This window comes from Phoca vitulina, unplaced genomic scaffold (assembly GCF_004348235.1).
Source record: "Phoca vitulina isolate PV1807 unplaced genomic scaffold, GSC_HSeal_1.0 scaffold2, whole genome shotgun sequence".
NCBI classification, from domain to species: Eukaryota; Metazoa; Chordata; class Mammalia; order Carnivora; family Phocidae; genus Phoca; species Phoca vitulina.
In genome coordinates, this window is record NW_022589705.1 from 44,454,244 (window position 1) to 44,479,403 (window position 25,160).

A 25,160-nucleotide genomic window follows, 5' to 3' on the forward strand; every position below is an offset into this window, starting at 1 on the left:
TAGGGAGTTTGTAGTTTTTTTCTTTTTCTTTTTTCTTTTAATGTCTTTGTCTGGTTTTGGTATCAGGCTAATGCTGGCTTTATAAAATGAGTTAGGGATTGCTCTTTCCTCCGTTTTCTGAAAGAGTCTATATAGAGTTAATATCATTTCTACTCCAGATGTCTGTTAGAATTCACCAGTGAAGCCATCTGGGCCTGGAGTTTTCTTTGTTTTAAATATGTTTTAATATTTAAATGGGAATATTTAAAATAGCAAATTCAATTTCTTTAATAGATGCAAGGCTACTCAGGTTTTATATTGCTGTTGTGGGTTTTTTTCCCCCTTTCAAGGAATTTGTTCATTTTAATTAAGCTGTTGAATTTATAGATGTAAAGTTGTTTATAATATTCCCTTATCTTTTTAACATCTGTAGGATCTAAGGTGATATTCCAATTTTCAAAGAACAGGTATTGGTTTCATTATTTTTTATCTATTCTGTTTCATTGATTTCCCCTCTATTTCTTTGCTTTTGTTTACTTTGGGTTCTTTTTCTAGTTTATGATTGTAGCTTAGATTATTATAAAATGAGATTATTTATGAAGCAAGACTGGACATGAGTTGATAATTGTTATAGGTAGATGATGGATACATGGAGTGTTACTTCATTATGCTATTCTCTAAATTTATGTATATATTTGACGTTTTATATAATACTTTAAATTTTACATAAAGCAAATGAGGGGCACTTGGGTGGCTCAGTTGGCCAAGTGTCAAAATCTTGATCTCAGCTCAGGTCTTGATCTCAGGGTTGTAAGTTCAAGCCCTATGTTGGCCTCCACACTGGTGTGGAGCCAAATAAATAAATAAACCTGACTACATAGTAATTTTTTTTCACATTTATATGCCTATTGACATTTATTTTTACCTGATTGTTTCATGCATTGGTAAGCTATTTTAGGATGGCTCTATAGAATTCCTTAATAATTAGGACTTTTTATAACTTTTAGTGGTTCTTTGTGTTTTTGGGTAGGGAAAGAAAAGTGACATGAATCTTGAAGCTGTAAGCTCTTCAAGAAATTGGGATACCTCACAAACTGGAATGGGGAAAAGAATGAGCAGTATGTCAGTGTTTATGGAAAAGCAAATTGATACATGTTCAATAACAATATAGTATCAACAGTTATCCATTCCTTGATAGTTCCCACAAGGACAAATTTTGCTAACAAAAAAAATCTGAAATAATGATAAAATTGTAACATTGATTTAGTATAGTTGATGGGTAACAGGTATTTTCATTATGTTGTGTGAATTTCTTGTGCTCCCTGCCTTCGTCCCCACCAAAATTTGTTATTACATTGCTTTTTAATTATAATCATCTTAATGTACCTATATATAGGTATCAGAGAAAAATAGATGCACAAATACTCTATATATTTTCTTAGGAGTAGAGTTGTGCATATCACATAGTTTCTTCTGTACCTTTTTGTGTGTTTTGTATTGTTTCGTCTTGCCTTGTTTTTTTGTTCTGGAAATTTTTGTTGGTGACTGAACCTGGATGGCATGTTGGTAGCTTTCAAAAAAAAATTTCTCAAGAGTAACATTGATATTTAGTCAAATACATGAACATCACCAGTTATATGGATTCTTTTGGTGTCAGTAAATTCTCATGCTAATCTGTAGTTGATCTCTATTTCTTATTCCCACTCAACCATCCATACCTATATACCAAAATAATAATAATAATAATGGTAGCAATGGTAATAGTAATAGTAGTAATAATGGTACATTTTATGGTGCTTTTGCTCTCGAAAAAGTTGGGGAGAGTGAATTCTTTTTATTTTGCTTTACTTTAAAAATAAACCTCTATCCACAAACAGAAACATGAATGGACTTATATTCTCTAATATTCATATTATCTGGATTCATTGGTAGAAGTATAAAGAAGAGGCTACCTAACCAGAGAGAAGGGGTAGGAAAGGGATCTTTTCATTCATTCTAATATGAATATAGATACCCCATTTTTTTGAAGGAGTGTAAGTCTCATGGATTTCAGGAGCTTTGCTTTGCTACTATAAAACCATTATATCAGATTAGTAATCCTGAATTATACTTCAATGTGCTGAATTTGAAACTTGGACCACAGCTTTCCATTTAGTCTCATTCTGACATCTTAGTCAATGACTGCAGGATATAACCAGTTGTTGCCTTGATTAATAACCGCTGAAAGTTCTAGATCATACTACTATGTAGTCCTACTTTTATGAAGGAATGAAGGACTTTTTTTAAGATTTATTTGAGAGAGTGAGAGAGAGGGAGAGCACAAGGGGGGTTGGGGGGGCAGGCAGAGGGAGAGGGGGAAGCAGGCTCCACACTGAGCAGGGAGCCTGATGTGGGGTTCGATCCCAGGACTTTAGGATCATGACCTGAGCCGAAGGCAGATGCTTAACCGACTGAGCCACCCAGGTGCCCTGGAATGAAGGACTCTAAAATAGTTTTGCTACAACGCTATAGCAAGTTAATACCTTCTGGAGTTTCAGATTTTATAGTGGTGAACCTGGACTCTCCCTGTTCAATTTATATGGTCTTATTTGCTGTGTTTAAGAGGTTACTGTATTTGCTGCAGTAGAATTCACACAATATTGTGTGATGGAGTAAGAAATAAAATTGTATGTTAGGTAAAATAGCAGCTACCAGAATTAGTTATGCCTTCCAAATGTCCACTGAGAGTCAAGACAATATAGCTGTGCACATGTTTGAATCCCATTTCTGCTACCTACTAGCTGGATAGCCCTAGGTAAATTATACATTCTGTGCCCCATTTTTCTTATCTATAAATGAGAATAGTAATAGCACCTACCTCAGAGTTATTATGAGGTTTAAATGAGTATGTTAGAAAATTGCCTGGTATTTGTAAATGTTAGCTATTATTATTAGATATTATTATTACTAGTGCTTTCTCAGACAGTATATACTCCTGTTATAAAACTTATGACATCACCTTGTAAATGTTGATTTTCATGCTTTTATTGTATTAGCATAATGATAAAGTCCCTTCTTTTTTGTCTTATATATCTACTACAATGTGCTGTGCAGAGTATGTGTATAGTAAATATAGTTGAATGAAAATAAAAGTAAGGGGCACCTGGGTGGCTCAGATGGTTAAGCGTCTGCCTTCAGCTCAGGTCATGATCCCAGGGTCCTGGGATCAAGTCCCGCATCAGGCTCCTTGCTCACTCGGGAGCCTGCTTCTCCCTCTCCCTCTACCTGCCCCTCCCCCTGCTTGTGCTCTTTCTCTCTCTCTCTGTCTGACAGATAAAATCTTAAAAAAAAAGAAAATAAAAGTAAGATTTAATATATAAAATACATATCACATTCTGTTTTTGAACAAAATCAACTTTAGTTGTAATTTATTGCTCTTTGAATTTTTAAAAAGTTTTTAATGTTTCAGAAAATGCTTTTCAATAGATAAACTGAATGGCTATTATAAAAGTATGTCACTTAGTATCTCACTTCTTGTTTTCTTTCTTTTTGGTGTGGTGGTGATGGAAATAGTACCTCAGTGTGTCTGGAGAATAAATGTGGATATTCCTGAGGAAGCTAATCAGAATCTTTCATTCAGTGCTACTGAGCGATGGTGGGAGCAGACGGATTTGACCAAACTAATCATATCCAACAATAAACTTAAGTCACTTACAGATGACCTACGACTCCTGCCTGCACTCACTGTTCTTGATGTAAGTTGACTGGTATTAATATGGGTTTTTAAGGAGAGTCTAAAGGTAAATTTAGGCTTTGATAAGCAGAAAACACATGTTTAATTGGTAGAACGTAAGGAAGAATAAATTATTGATAGGCATAGCATGATGGTTAAGAGTGCACTTACAGAACATAAGGCTTCCAATTCTGACTGCGTCACTTGATAGCTGTGTGACCTCGGGAAAGTTACTTCATTGTACCTCAGTTTCCACATCTATAAACCAGGACTGACACTACTACCTATTTTTAAAAATTGTTCTTAGAATTTAATGCATTATTGCATGTAAACAGAATCCATATTTAACAAGTGGTTGCTGTTGCTCATCTTTTTTCTTTTATTGCTGTTATTTTTCTCTTCATCAACCTAGACATTAAAGCAGTACTTGAAATTACTTTTTTTTTTTAAACTTCAATACTGACTTAAATTATTGAACTTCTTGTGTGTTTATTCAAGGACTATTTTTTAGTCTCGTTGCCATGTCATATTGTAAAGCATGAGTAGTTTATTTTGCAATCTGTGGAGTTTTGATGTACTTTACTTAGGAACATCAGAAATCTTCCAATTCATGTCTGAAAGTGTTGGATCTGGTCAAATTTCTAGAGAAGTTTTTATTTTCCTCATTTGCAAAATGAATGGATTGAATCTAAGGTTCTTTATATCTTGAAAATAATATGAGAACATAATAGAGCTCCCCCTCCTCTTTCTTGTTTTCATTTTTTGTATATGTTGACATAAATTATACCATCAAGTGCTATTAGTTTCTAACCCTCTCATCTCTCATTTGAGATTGAAATCTCACTGAATGAGGTAAGGTTATTTTTTTTAATTGTAATATTTAAAATTGATGACTTACCACTTCATGACTTTTGAACAGGAGCTTAGTCAACTTCAAACTCCTTTTCTGCTTCTATACATAGAACAAATTAACAATATTCCAAGTATACTATTAAATTAGAATAGCAGAATTATTGTTGAAAAATTCTGTACAATGGCAAACTCATATGGTTAATTAAAAGACTAAGATATTGACTGTTTTTTAATAACTTTTAGATACATGATAATCAGCTGACATCCCTTCCTTCTGCCATAAGAGAGTTAGAAAATCTTCAGAAACTTAATGTCAGGTAAAATTTAAGCTTATTTAATTTCAATATTGCTAATATAAGGGTGTAAATCTAATATTCTTTAAAAATTTTTTTTAATACTAGAAAATATTTTTGTATTTACTCAAAGTGGTAAAAGCAGCGTAAGACTTTTTATTTATTTATTTATTTATTTATTTTTATAGATTTTATTTATTTGAGGGAGAGAGTGAGAGAGAGAGAGAGCGGGGTGGGTAGAGGGAGAAGTAGACTCCCCACTGAGCAGGGGGCCCAATGCGGCACTCAATCCCAGGACCCTGGGATCATGACCTGAGCCAAAGGCAGGTGCTTAACCACCTGAGCCACCCAGGCACTCCAGAGTAAGAATTTTAAATTTTCTCAGATGATTTTTGTTGAATTTTTTATTATTTTTGCAGAATTGCCTGCATGTTTTTCTGATTTTATAAATGTAAGGCCAGTTGATTTTTTTAAGTACTTTTTGTTTTATTTACTTATATATTTATTTATTTTAATTTTTAAAAAGATTTTATTTATTTGAGAGAGAGAGCACAAGTGGGCAGGGGGGGCAGAGAGGGAGGGACAAGCAGACTCCCTGTTGAGCAGGGAGCCCGAGGACCTGGGGCTCAATACCAGGACCCTGGGATAATGACCTGAGCTAAAGGCAGATGCTTAACTAACTGAACCACCCATGTGTCCTCTTTTTGTTTTATTTTTATGTAGCAATTTTTACTGGTTATTTTAGTAACCTTTTTGTTGATATCTCAGGTTTTAAGTTACTTTGATATTCTAAAAAATATCTAGGTTAAGCAATAGGAAAAAATTTGAAATAATTCTTTCATTAATGATGAAAAATGTCATGGTTTTAGTATTAGTAGCTTTTAAACTTTTCTGAGGACTCCTGGAGTTCTACAGATATGCTTCTGGTACTTGTTGGTAGGTATGTAGGAAGCCAGGTGGCTAAGGCTCTGGCTAACTTTGTTTGCCCTTTAATACACATCTAGACTTCCAAGAAATAATTAAGTACCTTATGCGTATTATATATACACAGATTAGGGGAAAGGGATTTGGGAAGATTTCATTTAGGAGATAAAAAGGTTTATTAAGTGTTCAAAACATAGTTTGAAAAACTGTGGTTCATAAAATTGGTATAGTTACAGATCTATCTAACATAGCATAATCAAGTCTCAGTATTCTGTGGGTAAATTAATTGAGGGAAAACGTTTCCTTAAGTTACAGTCCTCATCTGTTGAAAAAATTACCACAAATCAACAAAAATATCTATACATAAAAGGTGCTAGTTGTTGAGAGCTACATCAGAACCTCTTCCCCATACAAGTCCAAGGCAGGATGTGGCCTGCAAAGGCAAGAATGGGGAGGGTTGAGAGAATATGTGAGGGAGTATGGATTGGGTATGGCTTTGGCTTTAGCTTTAGCTTCCAACACTTCAGAGTATAAGCGTTAGGTTGGAGGAAATAGATGGGGAGAGGAATGGAGGAAATATGTAGCTAGAATTACATCTCTGCCCAACTACATCCCTGTGAAATCTACAAAGATTTCAATTAAGTGACCAACAATAATAACCAATTTTTGACAATTTTTTAGTGGTTTTTATTTATTTTAGAAGACATCTTTTGGTATTTTTGTTCCAACTAGTTTTATTTTTGTATAATTTAAGGTTATTTTTACCCCATTATATTTCTCATTTCACCTTGTTATTTGTTAAGTAATTGTAGATGGCATGAAAATAGAATGGAATTCCTAAGTGAATAGTTGAGGTAAATCTGGGAATAAATTAAATCAGGTCATCTCTTAATTATAAGGGAATGTATCATCTTCAGTGACTTGGGACTTCTAAAAATAAACCAAGTACCTCTACAGAAGGACTGAGCTGAAGGTAAAACTAAGTACAAAGAAAAGTGGAGTTGCACATTACATTCAGCTGGACATACCAGGCCCTTAAACAGAAATAGCTATTTTTGTCTTGAGTGCTAGCTTAGAAACACATTCCCCATAGAAGCTATGACTCCATTGTACTGTATATGTGCCCATATCTCTGTCAGAATTCTAAAATTCAGATACAGGGGCGCCTGGGTAGCTTAGTCAGTTAAGTGTCTGACTTTGGCTCAGGTGATGATCTTGGGGTCCTGGGATCGAGCCCTGCTTCGGGCTCCCTGCTCAGTGGTGAGCCTGCTTCTCCTTCTCCCTCCGCCTCTCCCCCAACTTGTGCTCACATGAACACTACTCTCTCTTTCTCTCTCTCTCTCTCAAATAAATAAAATCTTTAAAATAAAATAAAATTCAGATACAGTATGAAAAATTAAGAGTCCAGTGTATCCTCTCACATTGCGTATAAAATCAAGAGTAGGTTATAAGGAAGCAATCAAAAGTTCACAAATTATTTGGTTAAAAACCTTTATTTCTTGGGGCGCCTGGGTGGCTCAGTCGTTAAGCGTCTGCCTTCGGCTCAGGTCATGATCCGAGGGTCCTGGGATTGAGCCCCACATCAGGCTCCCTGCTCAGCGGGAAGCCTGCTTCTCCCTCTCCCACTCCCCCTGCTTGTGCTCCCTCTCTTGCTGTGTCTCTCTCTGTCAAATAAATAAAAATCTTTTAAAAAAAATAAAAATAAAAACCTTTATTTCTTTGTTTTCTTTGAAACTCTCAATTTGATTACTTTAGATGACTATAATCTTAATGAGTTATATACTTTTAGGATGTGAAGTTTGATAAATTTTTAGAATTAGTAACCATATTTCATTTTTAAAAATGAGCCCATGTAGTTGGTTAGCAAAAATACCTTTACAAATATTTATTATGTTGTTACTGAATTACTCAGCATTTATTTTATCAATCAATAGCCATAACAAACTGCAAATACTTCCTGAAGAAATTACAAATTTAAGAAACCTGAAAGGTCTATATCTCCAGCATAATGAACTAACTTGCATTCCAGAGGGATTTGAACAACTTTTCAATTTAGAAGATTTGGTAAGTTGTGATTTTCCAATTCTTATATAATTTGGGGCTGATGTGATTTTTCGTCAGGCTGAGAAATTGGATGTATGATTGAAATCATGAAAAACATGGACAGATGATTATAGGACTAGATTATCAGAAACTGCATTTCAATTAGATTGCTAAATTAGTAATTGTAAATTTATTTTTCCCATTTTTTCTTATAAAATCACCTTAGGTTTTAATTTAAGAGTAGAGTGTGGAAGGGGGTAATAAGGATGACTGTTACTCAGAGGATTTTATGGCTTTGCAAAATAGGGGAAAGGTGTCTTTAGCATATACGAATTTCCATTTGTATACCCATTCCTTCTTTATTGTCCCTATAACCCTCCTCCTGTCCTTTGAGTGTTCAGACGGTCCCTTTAAGGCCTGCCTTTTCTTCCCTATTTTTCAAAATGTCCACCTTACCTTGCAAAATTTTCATTCCATCTATGTCACATCCTAAATAGAGATAACCATAAAGCAATATAGATATTATTTTAAGAATAATGAAAATAATAGGCACTTTGCTTTGTGCTTTACATATAGCAAGGTACATAATTTTATCCCCTAATACAGATATGGAACTACGGTTTATTAAAAAAAAAAAGTACCTTATCTGAAGCCATGTAATGAGTAAGTAATGAATTCAGGATTTTAACATGTCAGTTTGACTCCAAAGTGTATCCCTTTTTTTCTCCCATTATACCCCTGAAGGAGTAAGATTCCACTAAAATATTCGATCTGAAAGACTAGCTAGATTAGATTACTTGTTCTAATATATAATCTTTACTCCACATAGTTATTTCCTCTTACATTCTTGTTGTTTTCCCTATTACATGTTTTCAAAAACTTATGTCAATTTAGTCTTAAAGTTTATTTCTCATTAAAGGGGAAGTTAATTCTTTTACCTCTACTTTTTTCCTGTAAATACATCTTCCTTGATATTCCCCTCATCTGCTCTAGTGTTTGAAATCAACATTTATAACCGTCTGCAGCCATTCTTCAGTATCTGTCTTTCAATTTGATCAGATTGGAAATAAGGTTTGGAAAGTTAAAGGCATAGGTAGATAAAATGAATGGCTAAGGAAGGGGCCATCAGATTTTCTTATAAAGTCTAATGGTAAAAGATAGCAATTGGTAAATAAAAAAAGAAGAGTATTTAGATTAGAAAGGAAACCTAATAAACTGTAGCAGTTCCCAGTTGTTTCCTTTTTATGGGTTCCCGGATAGTCATTTGCGTAATGAAAGGATATTTCAGTTGAGAATTGTATTATTAAGGACTCAGTATCAAATCATAAATGTGAGCAACAGTATATCACAACATTAGAAATATAAGCGTGTTTAATAATTTAAGCTAGTAATATTTCTTAAAGTTATATAAAAGCTGCTTAGCAATGGTACTAAATGAATATTTATTGAAGAAATGACAGCATAAATACTGATTAATTTATGTATAATGTACTTATATTTTATATCTAATTATTAACTGCAATAATTAAATGTTTAACTTTATTAGTAATTTTGTTGATTTGGGTTTTTTAAAATATCTTAAGAATTTGTGAATTAGTATCTTTTCTGTATCAAAAACTTTTTTTAAGTTTTTTATTTTGAAATAAATTTAGATTTACGAAATGTAAAGAGAGTACAGAGAGTTGCCATATACTCTTCACCTAGCTTTCCTTAATTTGATATTTTACATACCCATGGGACATTTGAAAAACTAAGAAATTAACATTGGTACAGTATTACTAACTGCACTACAGATTTTATTAAGATTTTCCCAGTTTTTTCACTAATGTCGTTTTTTTTTGTTCCAGGATCCAATCCAGAACACTACATTGCATTTAGTGTCAGTAACTTTTGATATTACAAAGTATTTATTTCATAGTAATCTGTTCATTCTTAGTGTTTAGAGTATTGGAGTTGTAGATTGTTGTTTCCTGTTGTTGATTGTGATACATTATTTTGTGTTATTTATAATTGTATCTGTGTTTTATAAAAAAAAATAGCTGGTCTAGTGTTTTTACCTTTTACTATCTTCTTAATTGATTTAGAGTTACAGAATGTAATTGTTTAATGTTAGACTAAATGTGTCTTCAGAGAACAAGTTCCCTTAAGTAACTTTTTTTTATTCATTGTTACAACTGGCCCTACCTAACAGTTTGCTGATAGCTAGTGGAGTACTTATACCTAATTGAGATGTCACAAGAGTTATCTGATTGTCTTTTAAATGGAGTTTCAAAAAACAGTTCTTTCTTAACTGTTTATGTTTTAAAGAAAAAACAGAAACAATGACTTAAAAAAACAGATATAGACATTAATTAGGCAAGCTTGAATGAAGGAAAAGCAGAGAGTAGAGTAAACTTCTGGACTTAGTCAAAGCAGACTTGCTGAGGTCTGCAGAAGAACCGAGAGGGAATATTTTTTTCCTTAAAAATTAAAATGTCCGTTTTCTCAGCTTTATTTTTTGTCTCTCAAGATTTTTTTTCTCTGCAAAGACATTTTTCTTTTCATATTACAGTTTACCTATACAGTTTGCCTAATTATCCTAGGTACTCACTAAATATTAGATGGACAAATGGATTTTTTAATTAAAAACATGATGCATGATATAGCATGACTTAGTAATAACAGAAACCCTCATGTAAAGTATTTCTGAAGTCAGAATTCATTCTGATTCCTTTCTGCTCCATTACTGGGCACATAGGGGTCTAATAGAATACTGAGGTAATGAATGACAAACAACTTGTGAAATTGTCAGTGAATGAGGGTTGCAAAACATATCACCTTTGAAATAGTCTTTATTTATGTTGCATTCTCCTCAAAATCCTGGAAACCCTTTGAGGGATCAATTATTTATTTATTTATTGATTGATTAATTGATTGATTCATTCATTCTCTTTCTAAAGGATATTTCCAACAATCGTCTTACAACTGTTCCTGCTAGTTTTTCTTCTCTCTCCAGTCTGGTACGACTCAATCTTTCCAGTAATCAGCTGAAGAGTTTGCCAGCAGAAATAAGTGGAATGAAAAGTAAATCTTCTCTATTTTAAAACATACATAAATGTGAAGTTGGTGCAACTTATATTTAGAAAAATAAATTTTAATATTGTTAGTTACAGGGAAGTAAAATAATAAATTTTATGCAGGTCAAGCAAATAATAGCAAGTAGTCAGATTTTCTCCAGACCATTATTGTCTAGCTTAACTTCCTAAACAGTTCCCACCAAAAGCATATTTTGGCATATTAAAAAGAGGAAAATAAAATATGATTATGAGTTATGGTAAAATTATATACCTGAGATATTGATTAGGGTTTTGAGCTATGTTATCTCTTCATTTATTCAACATTCACGAAGAGGTTATTCCCCTTTAATAGGTGATTCTACTTGTGGTTATGTTACAGCTGTAGCCTCCTCGTGGTCCGTAAGTAACGATGCCAGGAGATAGTCTAGTTTTGCCCAAATGGTCAATCATTTAAAAAAAAAAAAAAAAGGTTAAAATAGTGATTCTGTTGGAGTTTACCATATCACCATCATATTTAACATATTCTAGAACTAGTATTAAGGGATAAAGAAATTAAAGGCACATTTCAGTACCTTTTAAATAATTATACTTAATTATCTTAGAATTCTTGATTTAGAGGGCAAAATCATTATAGTGAATTTTTTTGTTTAAAAGCAAACTATTATTATTTCTTGGTTGATGAACATACTGTGTGTCAGCTGTACACTATTTACCTTATCTAGTCTTTTCTGCTAATCAGATATAAGCCCTCTTCATTTTTTTAAACCTCCATCTTGTAGAAGTTATAGGAGTGATTTTATATAGTTGATTACAAATCATTTTGAGATAAATTTGTAAAATTGTGCTGTTTTACTTATATTAGTAGTCATTTGTCATTTGTAATAGGAATACATAAGTTAAATCTTCCATAAATCCAGTTGATATTTTAGGGGAACCTTTACTTGGGACACCGGTAATTAAGACTTTGCTTATCTTTGCCATTTTTCAATAAAGGTATTAAAAAGTAGAGCTAAACATAAAATACATTATCTTAATATATAAGAAGCTTGGATTTTTTTCATCAATTGGGTGAACATATCTTGAGAGATGAGAAAAGAGGGAAATCAGTATAAAAATACTTTGAATTTATAGCAGTTTTTCCAATATACTATATAATTAATGATCAGATGCTTTCTTCCTTTAGCCATGACAGTGATACTTTTAAACTATCACCAGTAGGACATTTAGTTGTTACTTCACTATTAATGACTGGACGCCAAGAACAACATCTAACATTTGTGTGGTTCTTTATAACTCAAATGCTTTTACATATATTGTTTTGCCATCACAAAGTTGTGATGTTAGGAGGATGTAAGTTAGGGGGATGAATATTTTTTACATTTTAAAAATTCATAAACCTCGCTTAGAAATTATGTTATATATTGTAGAGCCAAGGCTTGAATCACAACAGTTCTATAAGGCTTGAATCCTCTTACTCCATCCCCATTGCTCTTTCCACTATGCACTGCTTATATTCTCAGTGCTCTTAAATGCAAACAGTTGTGAAAACTATAGTGTCTAACTTTTAAAACAAACTTTTCTTTATAGAATTTACTGGATTTGAGGTGAATCACATTGTGACATTTTTAATTTTATTATTATTATTTTTAAAGATTATATTTATTTATTTATTTATTTGAGAGAGAGCACAAACGGGAAAAGGCAGAGGCAGAGGGAGAAACAGACTCCCTGCTGATCTGGGAGCCCGATGCGGGGCTCGATCCCAGGACCCTGGGATCATGACCCAAGCTGAAAGCAGACACTTAACAGACTGAGCCACCCAGGCTCCCAATTGTGACATTTTTAAAAATGCTCTAGTCAAATAATACATAAATTATTATAGTATTTGTTGAAAGTAGTACTATTACATTTGTTTTGAAAGCAGTTAGCATCTTTAAATACTAAAAGAAGCAGTCTAAGGCAATATCAACTCAGTCTTGCATTATGTTAAAATTGATAGGCTCAAAGTACAGCAAAAAAGTTGTAAAGTGTATATCACCTATTCGAACTAGAGGGTTGAGAGTGAATTGTGGAAAATATGTGGTGGCCATCGTAAGTAGAAGAATCTGTGATATGTATTAGGGAGAAAGCTGCTTATTGAATTCTTAAGGGAAAGAAGACCTTTACTTTTTTCCATTTTTGTTTTCTTATATGCCTTTTTAAGAAAGATAGATCCAGGAGGTAAGAGAGATGCTGCGAGTAAGAACATCCTTCTTGAGCTATAGTATGCATTCTTGTCCATAGTGTTAGCTAAGATGTTAGAGAAAGCATGTAATTTAAACAAAAATAAGAAAAGAAAAGAAAGAAGACGGAGGGAGAAAGAGACAGTATGGATAGATGGAAGAATAGGAGGACAAACATAGAAATCCAAGGCTTTTTGACAGAAAGTCAACTTGCCAAATTTAAATACATGTGTCTAAGCTACTACTAGCCAGTTATTTGACATCCATTCATATAGCTAGTGTGCATGCATGTATGTCTTTAACTACCTTAAACTTTTTCTTTTGAAAGATGTATAATTACTGGGGCACGTGGGTGGCTCAGTTGGTTGAGCGGCTGACTCTTGATTTTGGCTTACGTCATGATGTCAGGGTTGTGAGATCAAGCCCTGTGTCAGGCTCCATGCTCACTGCAGAATCTGCTTGAGATTCTCTTTCTCCCTCTTTCTCTGCCCCTCCCTCTGCTCTCTCTCTCTAAATAAATAAAATCTTAAAAAAAATAAAGATGTATAATTACTGAGGGAAATAATATCTCATAGTCTGTAGTTTGTATATTTTAGAATACCTTAACAGAGTATTGGAGTATTTTGTTTTTTATCATTACAAAGATGACTTGGACCATTATTAAACATCATTTTTAATGTCATATCTCTTTAATTATAATTAAGTATAAAAGCAATCTCAGTTTATGTTTATGTCATTCAGTGGTATTCTAGTATTCTTTATTATTATAGCAGTATACAGTGGCATGGGTTTGTAATTCATGGTGATGTACACTTTATTGACTGCATACAATTATAGACCAATATTTTTCTCTTTATTAAAGTATTTTTGTTTTTCACTTACTATGTATTATAGGATTAAAGCATTTGGATTGTAATTCAAATCTCTTAGAAGCTGTACCCCCTGAAATGGCTAACATGGAGTCACTAGAATTGCTTTATTTGCGGAGGAATAAATTACGTTTTCTACCAGAATTTCCTTCTTGTAGATTATTAAAGGTAATATTTAGATGATTATTAAACTATATATTTTCCAAAAGTTAATTATGAAAATGAAATTTTTAATCTTGTTTTACGTTGGGAATATGTATTAGTTATAAGTGCTATGTTTTTCCTATATTTTTCAGAATTTTAGTTTGACTATGTTAATGGTATTGTTAGCAGTAGATTTTTTTTTTTAAGAAGCTTGTAAATTTTTTAAAAGATTTTTATTTACTTATTTGAGAGAGAACGAACAGTGGGGAGGGGCAGAGGAAGAGAGAGAGAGGGAAACAGACTCCCTGCTGAGCAGGGAGCCTGATGCCGGGCTCGATCCCAGGACCCTGGGATCATGACCTGAATTGAAGGCAGACGCTTAACTGACTGAGCCACCCAGGCGCCCAGCAGTAGATTTTTTTTTTTTAAAGAAATAATTAACTTAAATATAGGAATTTGTACATTTCATCTGAGGAGTAGTATATAACTGGAGAGGTAGATAATGAGGCTAACATAGTAAGGTGGAGTCATACTGTAGGACACCTGGAGTACTAGGAAGGAATATGTATCTAATTCTGTAAGTTGCCACTGCTCATGTTTACCTAATCATAATTGGGTCTGTTTAAAATTAATTACTTTCTTTTGGTTTTAAGTATATAGCATTAACATTGTCTTTTAAATTTGCCGTGCTTTGTTTTCCTTCATGTATACTTTTATGTGTTAGAGTTAAAAGGGCTTCTCTTAAACAGAATGGTGGCAGTTTTAAAAGGAACTGAAAAAGTTATTTAGGGGCGCCTGGGTGGCTCAGTCGTTAAGCGTCTGCCTTCAGCTCAGGTCATGATCCCAGGGTCCTGGGATCGAGCCCCGCATCGGGCTTCCTGCTCAGCGGGGAGTCTGCTTCTCCCTCTCCCTCTCCCCCTGCTGTGTTCCCTCTCTCGCTGTGTCTCTCTCTCTCAAATAAATAAAAATCTTTAAAAAAAAAAAAAAAAAAAGAAAAAGAAAAAGTTATTTAAAGATTAGTTATACATCTGATAATTATAGATTCTGTTAATGGGAAATCACTATATTTAATAATCACTAATGAGGGATGTTTGGGTGGCTCAGTTGGGTAAGGGTCTGGCTGTTGGTTTCTGCTCAGGTCATGATCTCAGGGTTGTGAGATGGAGCCCTGTGTAGGGCTCCTCACAGAGCATGGAGTCTCCTGAAGGTTCTTTTTCTCTTTCCCTCTGCCTCTGACCTGCTCACTTGCGTGCTCTCTCTCTCTCAAATAAATAAAGAAATAGCAACAAACTGATTATAACTTTTTATGCTCATTCCAACTTATTTTTAAACTTTAAATTTTTTATCATCGTCGTTCTTGGATTTGTATTTTTATTAATTCTATAAATGTAACTACTAAATCATTACTGTGCTTTGGTTTGTAAACTTTGAACTTTCTGCCAGATTATATCTTTAATTATTTTTAAATTATCAGAAAATCCTTGAAAATGTTCTGTTTTTACCATTTTTAGCTTAATTGTAATTGAAAACTTAAGCACCTTAGTAATTAGAAACATGTTTTTTTCCATGTATTTTTCAGTGATTTGAAATTAAGATTTCAACTTTATTTTTATTATCTAATATAAAATTGAATACAGAAATACATATGATTCATCTTTGGTTTTGTAGGAATTACATGTAGGTGAAAACCAGATTGAAATATTAGGGCCAGAACATCTTAAGCATCTGAATTCTATCCTTGTGCTAGACCTGCGGGATAATAAGTTAAAATCTGTTCCAGATGAAATTACACTACTACAGTCTTTGGAAAGGCTTGACCTAAGCAACAATGATATTAGTAGGTAAGTTTAAAGATCAAAGGAATAAGAAATCATACCTGCATTTGCTTAAAATTCATAAGTTAATAAGTAAATAAGATTTGTAAAAAAACACGTAGAGATCTTTTTTCTCAATTGAATTCACTAAACATTTATTGAACAAGTATCATATGCAGACTTACAAAGAATGGTTAGATTTGGTCCTTGGCAGCAAGCTTAAAATACTAATAGAATCAGATATATTTATAAGTTACTCTCATCCACTTAGAACATAAACTAAGAAGTCAGGGTTTTTATCTGTTTTGTTCACTGCTCTATCTCTAACTCCTAGATCAGTGTCTGGGTATTTAGAAGGTACCTGACAAATCTTTGTTGAATTTATTAAATGAATGTAAAGCCATGGGAGAGATATAAAATGCTTTGAGGGCTTAAAGGAAATAGAGGTATCAGCAATTTATTGAGAGGAATCAGGGCAGATTTTGTAGAAGAAAAAACGTTTTTATTTATTTTATTTATTTTTTTAAGTTTTTTTTTTTTTTTTTTTGACACAGAGCGAGAGATCACAAGTAGGCAGAGCGGCAGGCAGAAGGAGAGGGAGAGGGAGAAGCAGGCTCCCTGCTGACAACAGAGCCTGATATGGGGCTCGATCCCAGGACCCTGGGATCATGACCTGAGCCGAAGGCAGATGCCCAACTGACTGAGCCACCCAGCACCCCAGAAAAAACGTTTTTAGATGATCATTAGGACTGGGACTAGGGTGAGGCAAGTTAAGTGCCTAGAGCACAGAATTTAAGAGCACACTCACCTTCAGGGTCATGCCTCACTCTAGTCCCACCATATGATCTTTAAAGGATGACCCTGAGTTTCAAGTGCACATGTATGGTGGTCAGAATGATTGACTTGGTGGGACAAAACTGCACAAAGAAAACCTTGAAAGTTCAGGAAATTGTAGGGGTATATTGAGAACAACAAGGAATCAAGTTGACCTGGTAAATAGGGTACAATTAGAGAGATTGTAAGAATTTAGGGCTTGAAGGTAAATTGAGGCCATATAGAATAGGTCCTTAAAATGCCTGTGAAGAGTAAGTTTCATTCATTAAGAGATGGGGAGCTACTGAAAGATTAAGAACAGAAGCAGTTTGATTATAATCTCATTAAATAAATTGGTATTGTAGGTTGATCACAGTAATTTTGGGATAGGAGTGTTTTTGTACTAATAAATAACCTAAATAATATTAGGTTATTAGGGAAGAATTTCATTTGCTTACTTGAAGGAAAAAAATCAAAACATTTAGTATCCTTGAGTATGGCTATCTTGAATCATTGATTCATTCAAATTTACTTTTTACAATTTTTACTTAGCAAATGTTTTGTAGCTCACATTTTTTTTTAGCAGTCACAATATGACAATTTCAAAACAAATCTGTTTTTTCTTTTACATGTTCAGCATTTCAAAGGGAGATACTTTAGGCCTATGTTACCTGAGCTCTCTTTGACACTATTATATGATATATAGTTTGTCATATGTTGTTAGTTTTATAGTCGACTATTGGTTGAATTATACTTACTCTTCATGTTTTCCCTGAAATCAGTTTAATCTTTTTTGTAGTCTACCCTGTTCACTGGGAAAACTTCATTTGAAATTTCTGGCAATAGAAGGAAATCCTTTGAGAACTATACGAAGAGAAATTATAAATGTAAGCATATTTAGAATTCAGTTCTGGTTTTTAAATTTGAAATTCAAACATGCATGTTGATCTATGAAACTGCAAGGTATATCTTGGTGAATATGTGTCTTCTCTCCACCTTTTCAGAAAGGAACCCAAGAAGTCTTAAAATATCTGCGAAGCAAGATTAAAGGTGCTTTTCTATTTTTTTCCTATATTTTGAAGGATAGTATGAAAGGCGGTGAAGTGCTAACAGTACATAAATTTACATGTATTTTGGGTGTAAATAATTAGAGGAAATGGTGCCTGGCAGGTGTGGTTCTAATTCTGAATCCATACAGGTCATAAATATGCTGAAGTTATAAAAACATCCTTAAATTCACAATAATAATATTTTTTCCTTAATTTCTTTGATTTGTGTTACAGTGTATGAATTGGAAAATATAACAAAGTTTCAGTAAGCATCCTAGTGCTTTAATTTTGAAAAAAAGAGCAAAACTTGACTTTTATGATATACTATATGAATGCTATTGACTGGGAAGTATATTAATAGTTATTTGAATATCTGCTTCATGCATAGTTTTGCTAAGTTCTGACAAGTGTAAAGATAAAACACATTTTTCAGGATATGTTAATTTAGCATGAATATGTACCAAAAGAGAAAATGATACTATACATTTAATTTTTAATGCTTCACTAAAGTGTACGATATCCCAATTTTTATTTTATGTATATCATTGTAGAATACACTAGAGTATTAAAAAAATTAAGCTATACTAGTGTATTGCTGCATAACAAACACTCTACAACTAAGTGGCTAAATACAGCAACTGTTAATTTAGCTCATGACTCTGTTGGTTATGCACAGCCTAACCTAGCACCATATTGCCAGTCAGTGTATGTTAAATGAATAAGATAATTACATACTTCAGCAGTTTTCATTTTCCACCTTGACCTTCAAATAAATTAACGTAATTTTCTAAGACTCTTAGTTCCTGCCAATCAAGGAGTTTCCTTTCTTTTCCACGTATGCTTTCTCCTCCAGAAAAATTTAATTATTATGATATGAGTCAGAAGTCATATCAGAATAATAAAAAAAAATTTTAAAGACTTAATTTTTTTAGAGTAGTTTTAGGTTTACAATGAAATTGAGAGGAAGGTACAGATATTTCCCATATATCCTCTGCCCCCACACATGCATAGCCTCCCCCATTTATCAAAATCATTTACCTGAATGGTACATTTTTTACCACGGATGAGCCTGCGTTGACACATCATAATGGTGTAGTATATTCTATGGATTTGGACAACTGATATATATTCCCCATTGTAATATCATACAAAGTATTTTCAGTGCCCTAAAAATCTGTGATCTGCCTATTTATCCTGTTATCCCCTCAATCACTCCATATCTGGCAACCATTAATCTTTTTCTTGTTTCCATAGTTTTGCCTTTTCCAGAATGTCGTGTAATTGGAATCTTTCAGATTGACTTCTTTCACTTTGTAGTACACATTTAAGTGTCCTCCATGCTTTTCATGGCCTGATAGTTCATTTTTTTTAGGACTGAATAACCTATTGTCTAGATGTACTATAGTTTATTTATTTACCCTACTAAAGCATATGTTGGTTGCTTCCAAGTATTGGCAGTTATGAATAAATCTATTCTTTTTTGCATGTGGATTTCCTGATGTTTCAGCACCATTTGTGGAAAAGACCATCTTTACTCCATTGTATTTATTGCCTTTGTTCCTTTGTCAAAGATGAGTTGACTGTATTTATGGAGGTCTATTTATGGGCTCTCTGTTCTGTTCTATTGATCTATTTGTTCTTTTGTCAGTTTCACACTGTCTCAATTACAGTAGCTTTATAGTAAGTCTTCAAGTTGAATAGTGCCAGTCTTCCAACTTTGTTGTTCTCCAATCAATATTGTGTTGGCCATTTTGAGTCTTTTGCTGCTTTATATAAATTTTAGAATCAGTTTGTCACTATCCACAAAATAATTTGCTGGGATTTTGATTGAGATTGCATTGAATCTATAGATCAAGTAGGGAAGAAGGGACATCTTGACTTTATTGAGACCTTTTATCCATGAGTATGGACTGTCTCTCCATTTATTTAGTTATTTGATTTCATTCATCAGAGTTTTATAGTTTTCCTCATAGACTCTTATACATATTTTGTTATATTTATATATAAGTATTTCATTTGGGGGATGCTAATGTAATTAGTATTGTGTTTTTAATTTCAGATTCTACTTATTATTGATATAAAGGAAAGCAATTTTATATATTAACCTTGTATCCTGCAACCTTACTATAATCACTTAATAGTTTCAGGTTTTTCTTGTCACATCTTTTAGATTTTCTACCTATGATCATGTCATCTGTGAACAAAGACTATTTTATGTCCTCCTTCCCAATTTATATACTTTTAATTTCATTTCCTTACTGTATGGCATTAACAAGGACATTTCAGTATGATGTTCAGAAAGAGTGGTGGTGAGAGGGGGCATCCTTACCATGTACCTAATCTTAGGGAGAAAGCTTCAAGCTTCTCGCTGTTAAGTATGATGTGAGTTGTAGGTTTTTTGTAGAAAAAACAGAGTTTTTATCATAAAGGAGTGTTAGTGTTTATTTATGCATCTATTGATATGACCATATAATTTTTCTTTTTTTAGCCTGTTGATGTGAAACATTACATTAATTGATTTTTGAATGCTGAACTAGACTTAAATACCTGGGTTAAATCCCACTTAGTCACAGTGTATAATTTTTAAAATACTTTTTGATATTCAACTTGCTAGTATTTTGTTGAGGAATTTTGCATGTATGTTCATGACAGATCCTTTGCCCAATTTTTAATTTTTTTAATCTTTTTATTATTGAGTCATACTAGTTCGTTATGCATTCTGGATAGAAATGTCTTGTCGGATACATGATTTGCAAGTATTTTCTAGTCCTTTGTGGGTTTGTTTTTTCATTTCTTGGTGGTGTCCTTTGAAATACAAAAGGTTTTTTTAATCTTAATTTTGATGAAGTCAATTTATTTATTTTTTCCTTTTCTTTTTTGCTTACACTTTTGGTTTCATGTCTAAAAATCCTTTGCAAAAACCTGTTTTATGAAAATTGTTTCCTGTATTTTCTTCTATGAGTTTTATACTTTTGTTCTAACATTTAAGTACTTGATCCATTTTGAGTTGATTTTTATATATGGTATGAGATAAGGATCCAATTTAATTCTTCTGCATGTGGCTATCCAGTTTCCTTGTACCATTTGTTGAAAATACTATTCTTCCCTCATTGAGTGGTGTTGTCATTTTTGTTGAAAATCATTTGACCAGAAATACAGGGTTCATTCTGAACTCTCAATTTTATTCCATTGATCTGTATGTCTGTCCTGTGCCAGTACCACAGTCTCTTGATTACCATTGATTTGTAGTAAATTTTGAAGTTGGGAAGGGTAAATCCTTTATTCTTTTTTCTCAGTCTTGTTTTAGCTATTGTGTGTTTCTTGCAATCCCACATGAATTTTAGAATCAGTTTGTTGATTTCTACAAAGAAGTCAGCTGGGATTCTGATAGGGATTACATTGAATCTGTAGATCAATTTAGGGAATATTGCCATCTTAGGCTTTTTAACTAAAAAGTCAGTAAATGTACATGGTAAAAAAAATTTCAACCGATATACAAGGATATATAATGAAAAGAAAGTCTATCTAGTATAGTCTCCTCCCAAGGGATAATGGGCTCCCTCTTTACATTCTTCTTGATGCTGATTTTTTTTTTATTATTATGTTATGTTAATCACCATACATTACATCATTAGTTTTTGATGTAGTGTTCCATGATTCATTGTTTGCGTATAACACCCAGTGCTCCATGCAGAACATGCCCTCTTTAATACCCATCACCAGGCTAACCCGTCCCTCCACCCCCCTCCCCTCTAGAACCCTCAGTTGTTTCTCAGAGTCCATAGTCTCTCATGGTCGTCTCCCCCTCCAATTTCCCCCCGTTCATTCTTCCCCTCCTGCTATCTTCTTCTTCTTCTTCTTCTTCTTTTTTTTTTTTAACATATAATATGATTATTAAAGGTAGCTCTTTGGAAAGTGTTGAGAATACTCATCTCAGTATGTTGTCATGCTAGTATACACGTATATTTAAAAAATAATGCTGGGTTTTGTTGCTGGTTTAATGTTGCCTATCTGCTGATGTAATTTGGCAATATATATTACATATTCTTTAAAATGACATAACCAAAATGCTAGGGTACTTCTAAATACCAAAGCATTTACTTAATACTAATAAATATTTTGATGTCTTTTATTTCTATTTGATACTGTCTTTTATTCTGTGCTTCTTCTATGAACAAAATATCCATATGATATTTGCATAAGAAATACTAGCTTAATGATATTGATTAGTGAATAATTGATGAGCTCCATGCAAGAGAAATATACTTCATAGTATTCAACAAATGTTCATTAAATGCCTGCTGGGCTGAAGCAAGATCAGAGATACTACTAATTGTTTTATGTTCTTTTGGTATGCCTTATGCTCTTAACGTATGATGAATGCTAGGACTATTTCATTTTTTTCACATTGTTGAAAATTAATAGTCTTATTTTGCTTCTGTCTGGATGGCTTGAAGTCTCTTTTGCCAATAAGTCACAAAGCCATTTCTTTTTGATGTGTATGATTTATGTTTGTTTTGTTCTTTATACCATATGATGGCAGTGTTAAAACAGTCTTTGGAAACTATGAGGGAGTTAATTGTGTGTGAGTGTGTAAGTATGCATGTATGTTAGTAATTTCTATTGAAAATAAAGTCTTGCATTTGCTGAAAAAAACCTCTTAACATGAATAATGTACCAAAAGCTTACTCAATTATGTAAATCCCCCAGTTTCAAGTGATCGAGGATAATCAGTTTCCATATGTCCTAACTCCGAAGAAGATAGGTGTATGCCTATTTGATAGACATTTGTGGGAAGTAATATTTTTCCTTTGTTAACAAATTCTAATAGACCATATTATTTTTCTTAAGAGGAAGGATTAGTGTCATTGTTTCTTCTGAGAGATTGTAGTTATTTGAAGGTTCTTTCCTACTCCCAAATTTTCTTGGTAGGATTTATTAAAAGATTTTAAAGCCATATTATAATAGTTTTATCTATTTTCTATTAATTAAATATTAAATTCTAGACCTAGGTTTGAGTTATAGAAATAAAGTATATGACTAAAGACATTCTTACCAATAATATCTAGAAATTATGTATACCATTTTTATATATATTCAAGAATTTAAAAATGACTTTATATTATATATATTGGTTTCATACAACTTTTCTCTTGCCAGATGATGGACCTAGCCAAAGTGATTCTCTTGAGACTGCCATGACACTACCAAGTGAATCCAGAGTCAACGTACACGCTATCATAACATTAAAAATATTAGACTATAGGTATGTAATTTTCTTAAACACTGCAGAACATATAGGAAACTTTGAGAAATAATCCTTCAGATAAAAGGAAAGTTGATGAGGAAGAATTCATCAGAGTATATCAGTACTTGGAGTATTAGCAATTGCAAGAACAGTGATGAGATAAAAGCATATTAAAATTATAGTGAACTAAAATACCATTCCTTCAGTGATTTGTGTTTATTATGCTTAAGAGATAGATGTTTATTAATATTGACATGTTTATAATAAATAACATTTTATTATAAAATAAGAGTGAGAGTATTGTTTGGTAATAAAATTTTCTGACTCAGTAACCAGCATCAAGAGAGGATTTTATATTGGAGCGTCTCTACTAGTAAATAAGAAATTAGTATCATTTAGTTAATGAAGACCTTAAGCAGGCAAAGCTTGAGAGGTTTTACCCCATTAATACATCTCAGCCAAATAATATGCCATAATAGTATTATGCTCTAGTACATATGTATTAAACCTGGAACAGTTGGAATGTTGGTATATAAATTGAGATAAAAGCCTAAAAATGTTTATATTATGGGAGTGTATTTGATTGGGGAAAGAAGATACCTATGCAAAGGTTGTTAAGTATTCTTTCAGTACTATCTAGGCAACAATGATAAAATTAACCCATACTGTCAAGGCTCCCACAGTGATTAGCTTATGTCTGGATATCATCTAATGAAAATACAAAAGGATACAGACTGAAGTTCAAGTCAGGTGACCAGAGTTATTCAGTTATCTAACAGTAAGCATCAGTGTCTGGCCTGTTTTCCTTAATGTGGCAGTAGGAACCACCTTCTCAGAGGTCAGGATACAGTTTCTATTTCAGATCTATTGTTTCATTCACATTGTTTCCACCTCCAGTCTGACACTCTGATGTATGTAGAAATGCCTACTCTAAGCCAACTTCCTTCTTTGACACTGTAACACAAGATAGTACTCTTCCATATTTATATTTGTATCCCTCTTTTCTCAGAATAGATGGCAGCTTAGCATGTCTTCTCTTCCACATAATATACCCATTTATTCAGTAGACATTTTTGGAACCTATGAGGTTTCAAATCCTATGGTAGGTGTCATAATACACTGAATGATGATGAGACAGACTTGATTCCTGCCTTAGAATTTTTTTTTTCTCTGCCTTTATTCCCTCAACCCTGAATGGATACGATTTATTGAGTCCCTATTCTATGCTGGGCACTATACTAGGTATTTTACATATGCTGTTGCTTTTAATCTTCCAAATAATCTATAATTTTATTCGAGATAACCATTCCCACTTTTTAAAGTCACAGATATCACAAAAGTGTTATAAAGATAGCACTGAAGATCATACATCTTAGATTGTTTTGATTCTAAATTATTGTAGTTTATTTTCCTCGGAGATTTTAATTGAAAAGGAATATTCCATTTAAAATATAAATGAATTCCTTGGGGCGCCTGGGTGGCTCAGTTGGTTAAGCTGAGGCTGCCTTTGGCTCAGGTCATGATCCCAGAGTCCTGGGATCGAGCCCCAGGTCGGGTTCCCTGCTCAGCGGTGAGGCTGCTTCTCCCTCTCCCTCTGTCTGCCTCTCTGCCTACTTGTGCTCTCTCTCTATCTCTCTGTCAAATAAATAAATAAAATCTTTAAAAATAAATAAATAAAATATAAATGAATTCCCAATATCAAGGCATAAATGCTGTCAACTAAATTTTTTTTTTTTTTAAAAGATTTTATTTATTTATTTGACAGAGAGAGACTGAGAGAGAGGGAACACAAGCAGGGGGAGGGGAGAGGGAGAAGCAGGCTTCCCGCAGAGCAGGGACCCCGATGCGGGGCTCCATCCCAGGACCCTGGGATCATGACCTGAGCCAAAGGCAGACGCTTAACGACTGAGCCACCCAGGCGCCCCTGTCAACTAAATTTTTTTAAAGAGTGTGAGTCTTCAATGTTTGATTACAGTAAATCAGTTCCCCATGATTTGAGCATTTCTGATTGAAAAGATAAAAATGCTACATTTGCACAAGAGAAAATAGAGCCCTACAACAGAGGTAGAAGGCATAAAAACTAAATTTAGGCTCTATTTACCTATCTGTATTACAATGCCTTTCTTTTTTTTTTTTTTTTTT

The 25,160-nt window shown here is 33.2% G+C and overlaps 1 protein-coding gene across 1 annotated transcript in view; it reads left to right on the forward strand.

Moving 5' to 3' along the window:
• LRRC40 (leucine rich repeat containing 40) overlaps window positions 1–25,160 on the forward strand; it is a 48,847-nt gene that overhangs the window by 10,233 nt on the left and 13,454 nt on the right. The window contains exons 2-10 of the mRNA XM_032426291.1: window positions 3,532–3,713; window positions 4,787–4,860; window positions 7,695–7,824; window positions 10,743–10,866; window positions 13,976–14,118; window positions 15,763–15,935; window positions 17,521–17,608; window positions 17,726–17,771; window positions 22,931–23,036. Coding sequence (XP_032282182.1) covers window positions 3,532–3,713; window positions 4,787–4,860; window positions 7,695–7,824; window positions 10,743–10,866; window positions 13,976–14,118; window positions 15,763–15,935; window positions 17,521–17,608; window positions 17,726–17,771; window positions 22,931–23,036 — 1,066 coding nt within the window. The remainder of the gene's footprint in view (window positions 1–3,531; window positions 3,714–4,786; window positions 4,861–7,694; window positions 7,825–10,742; window positions 10,867–13,975; window positions 14,119–15,762; window positions 15,936–17,520; window positions 17,609–17,725; window positions 17,772–22,930; window positions 23,037–25,160) is intronic.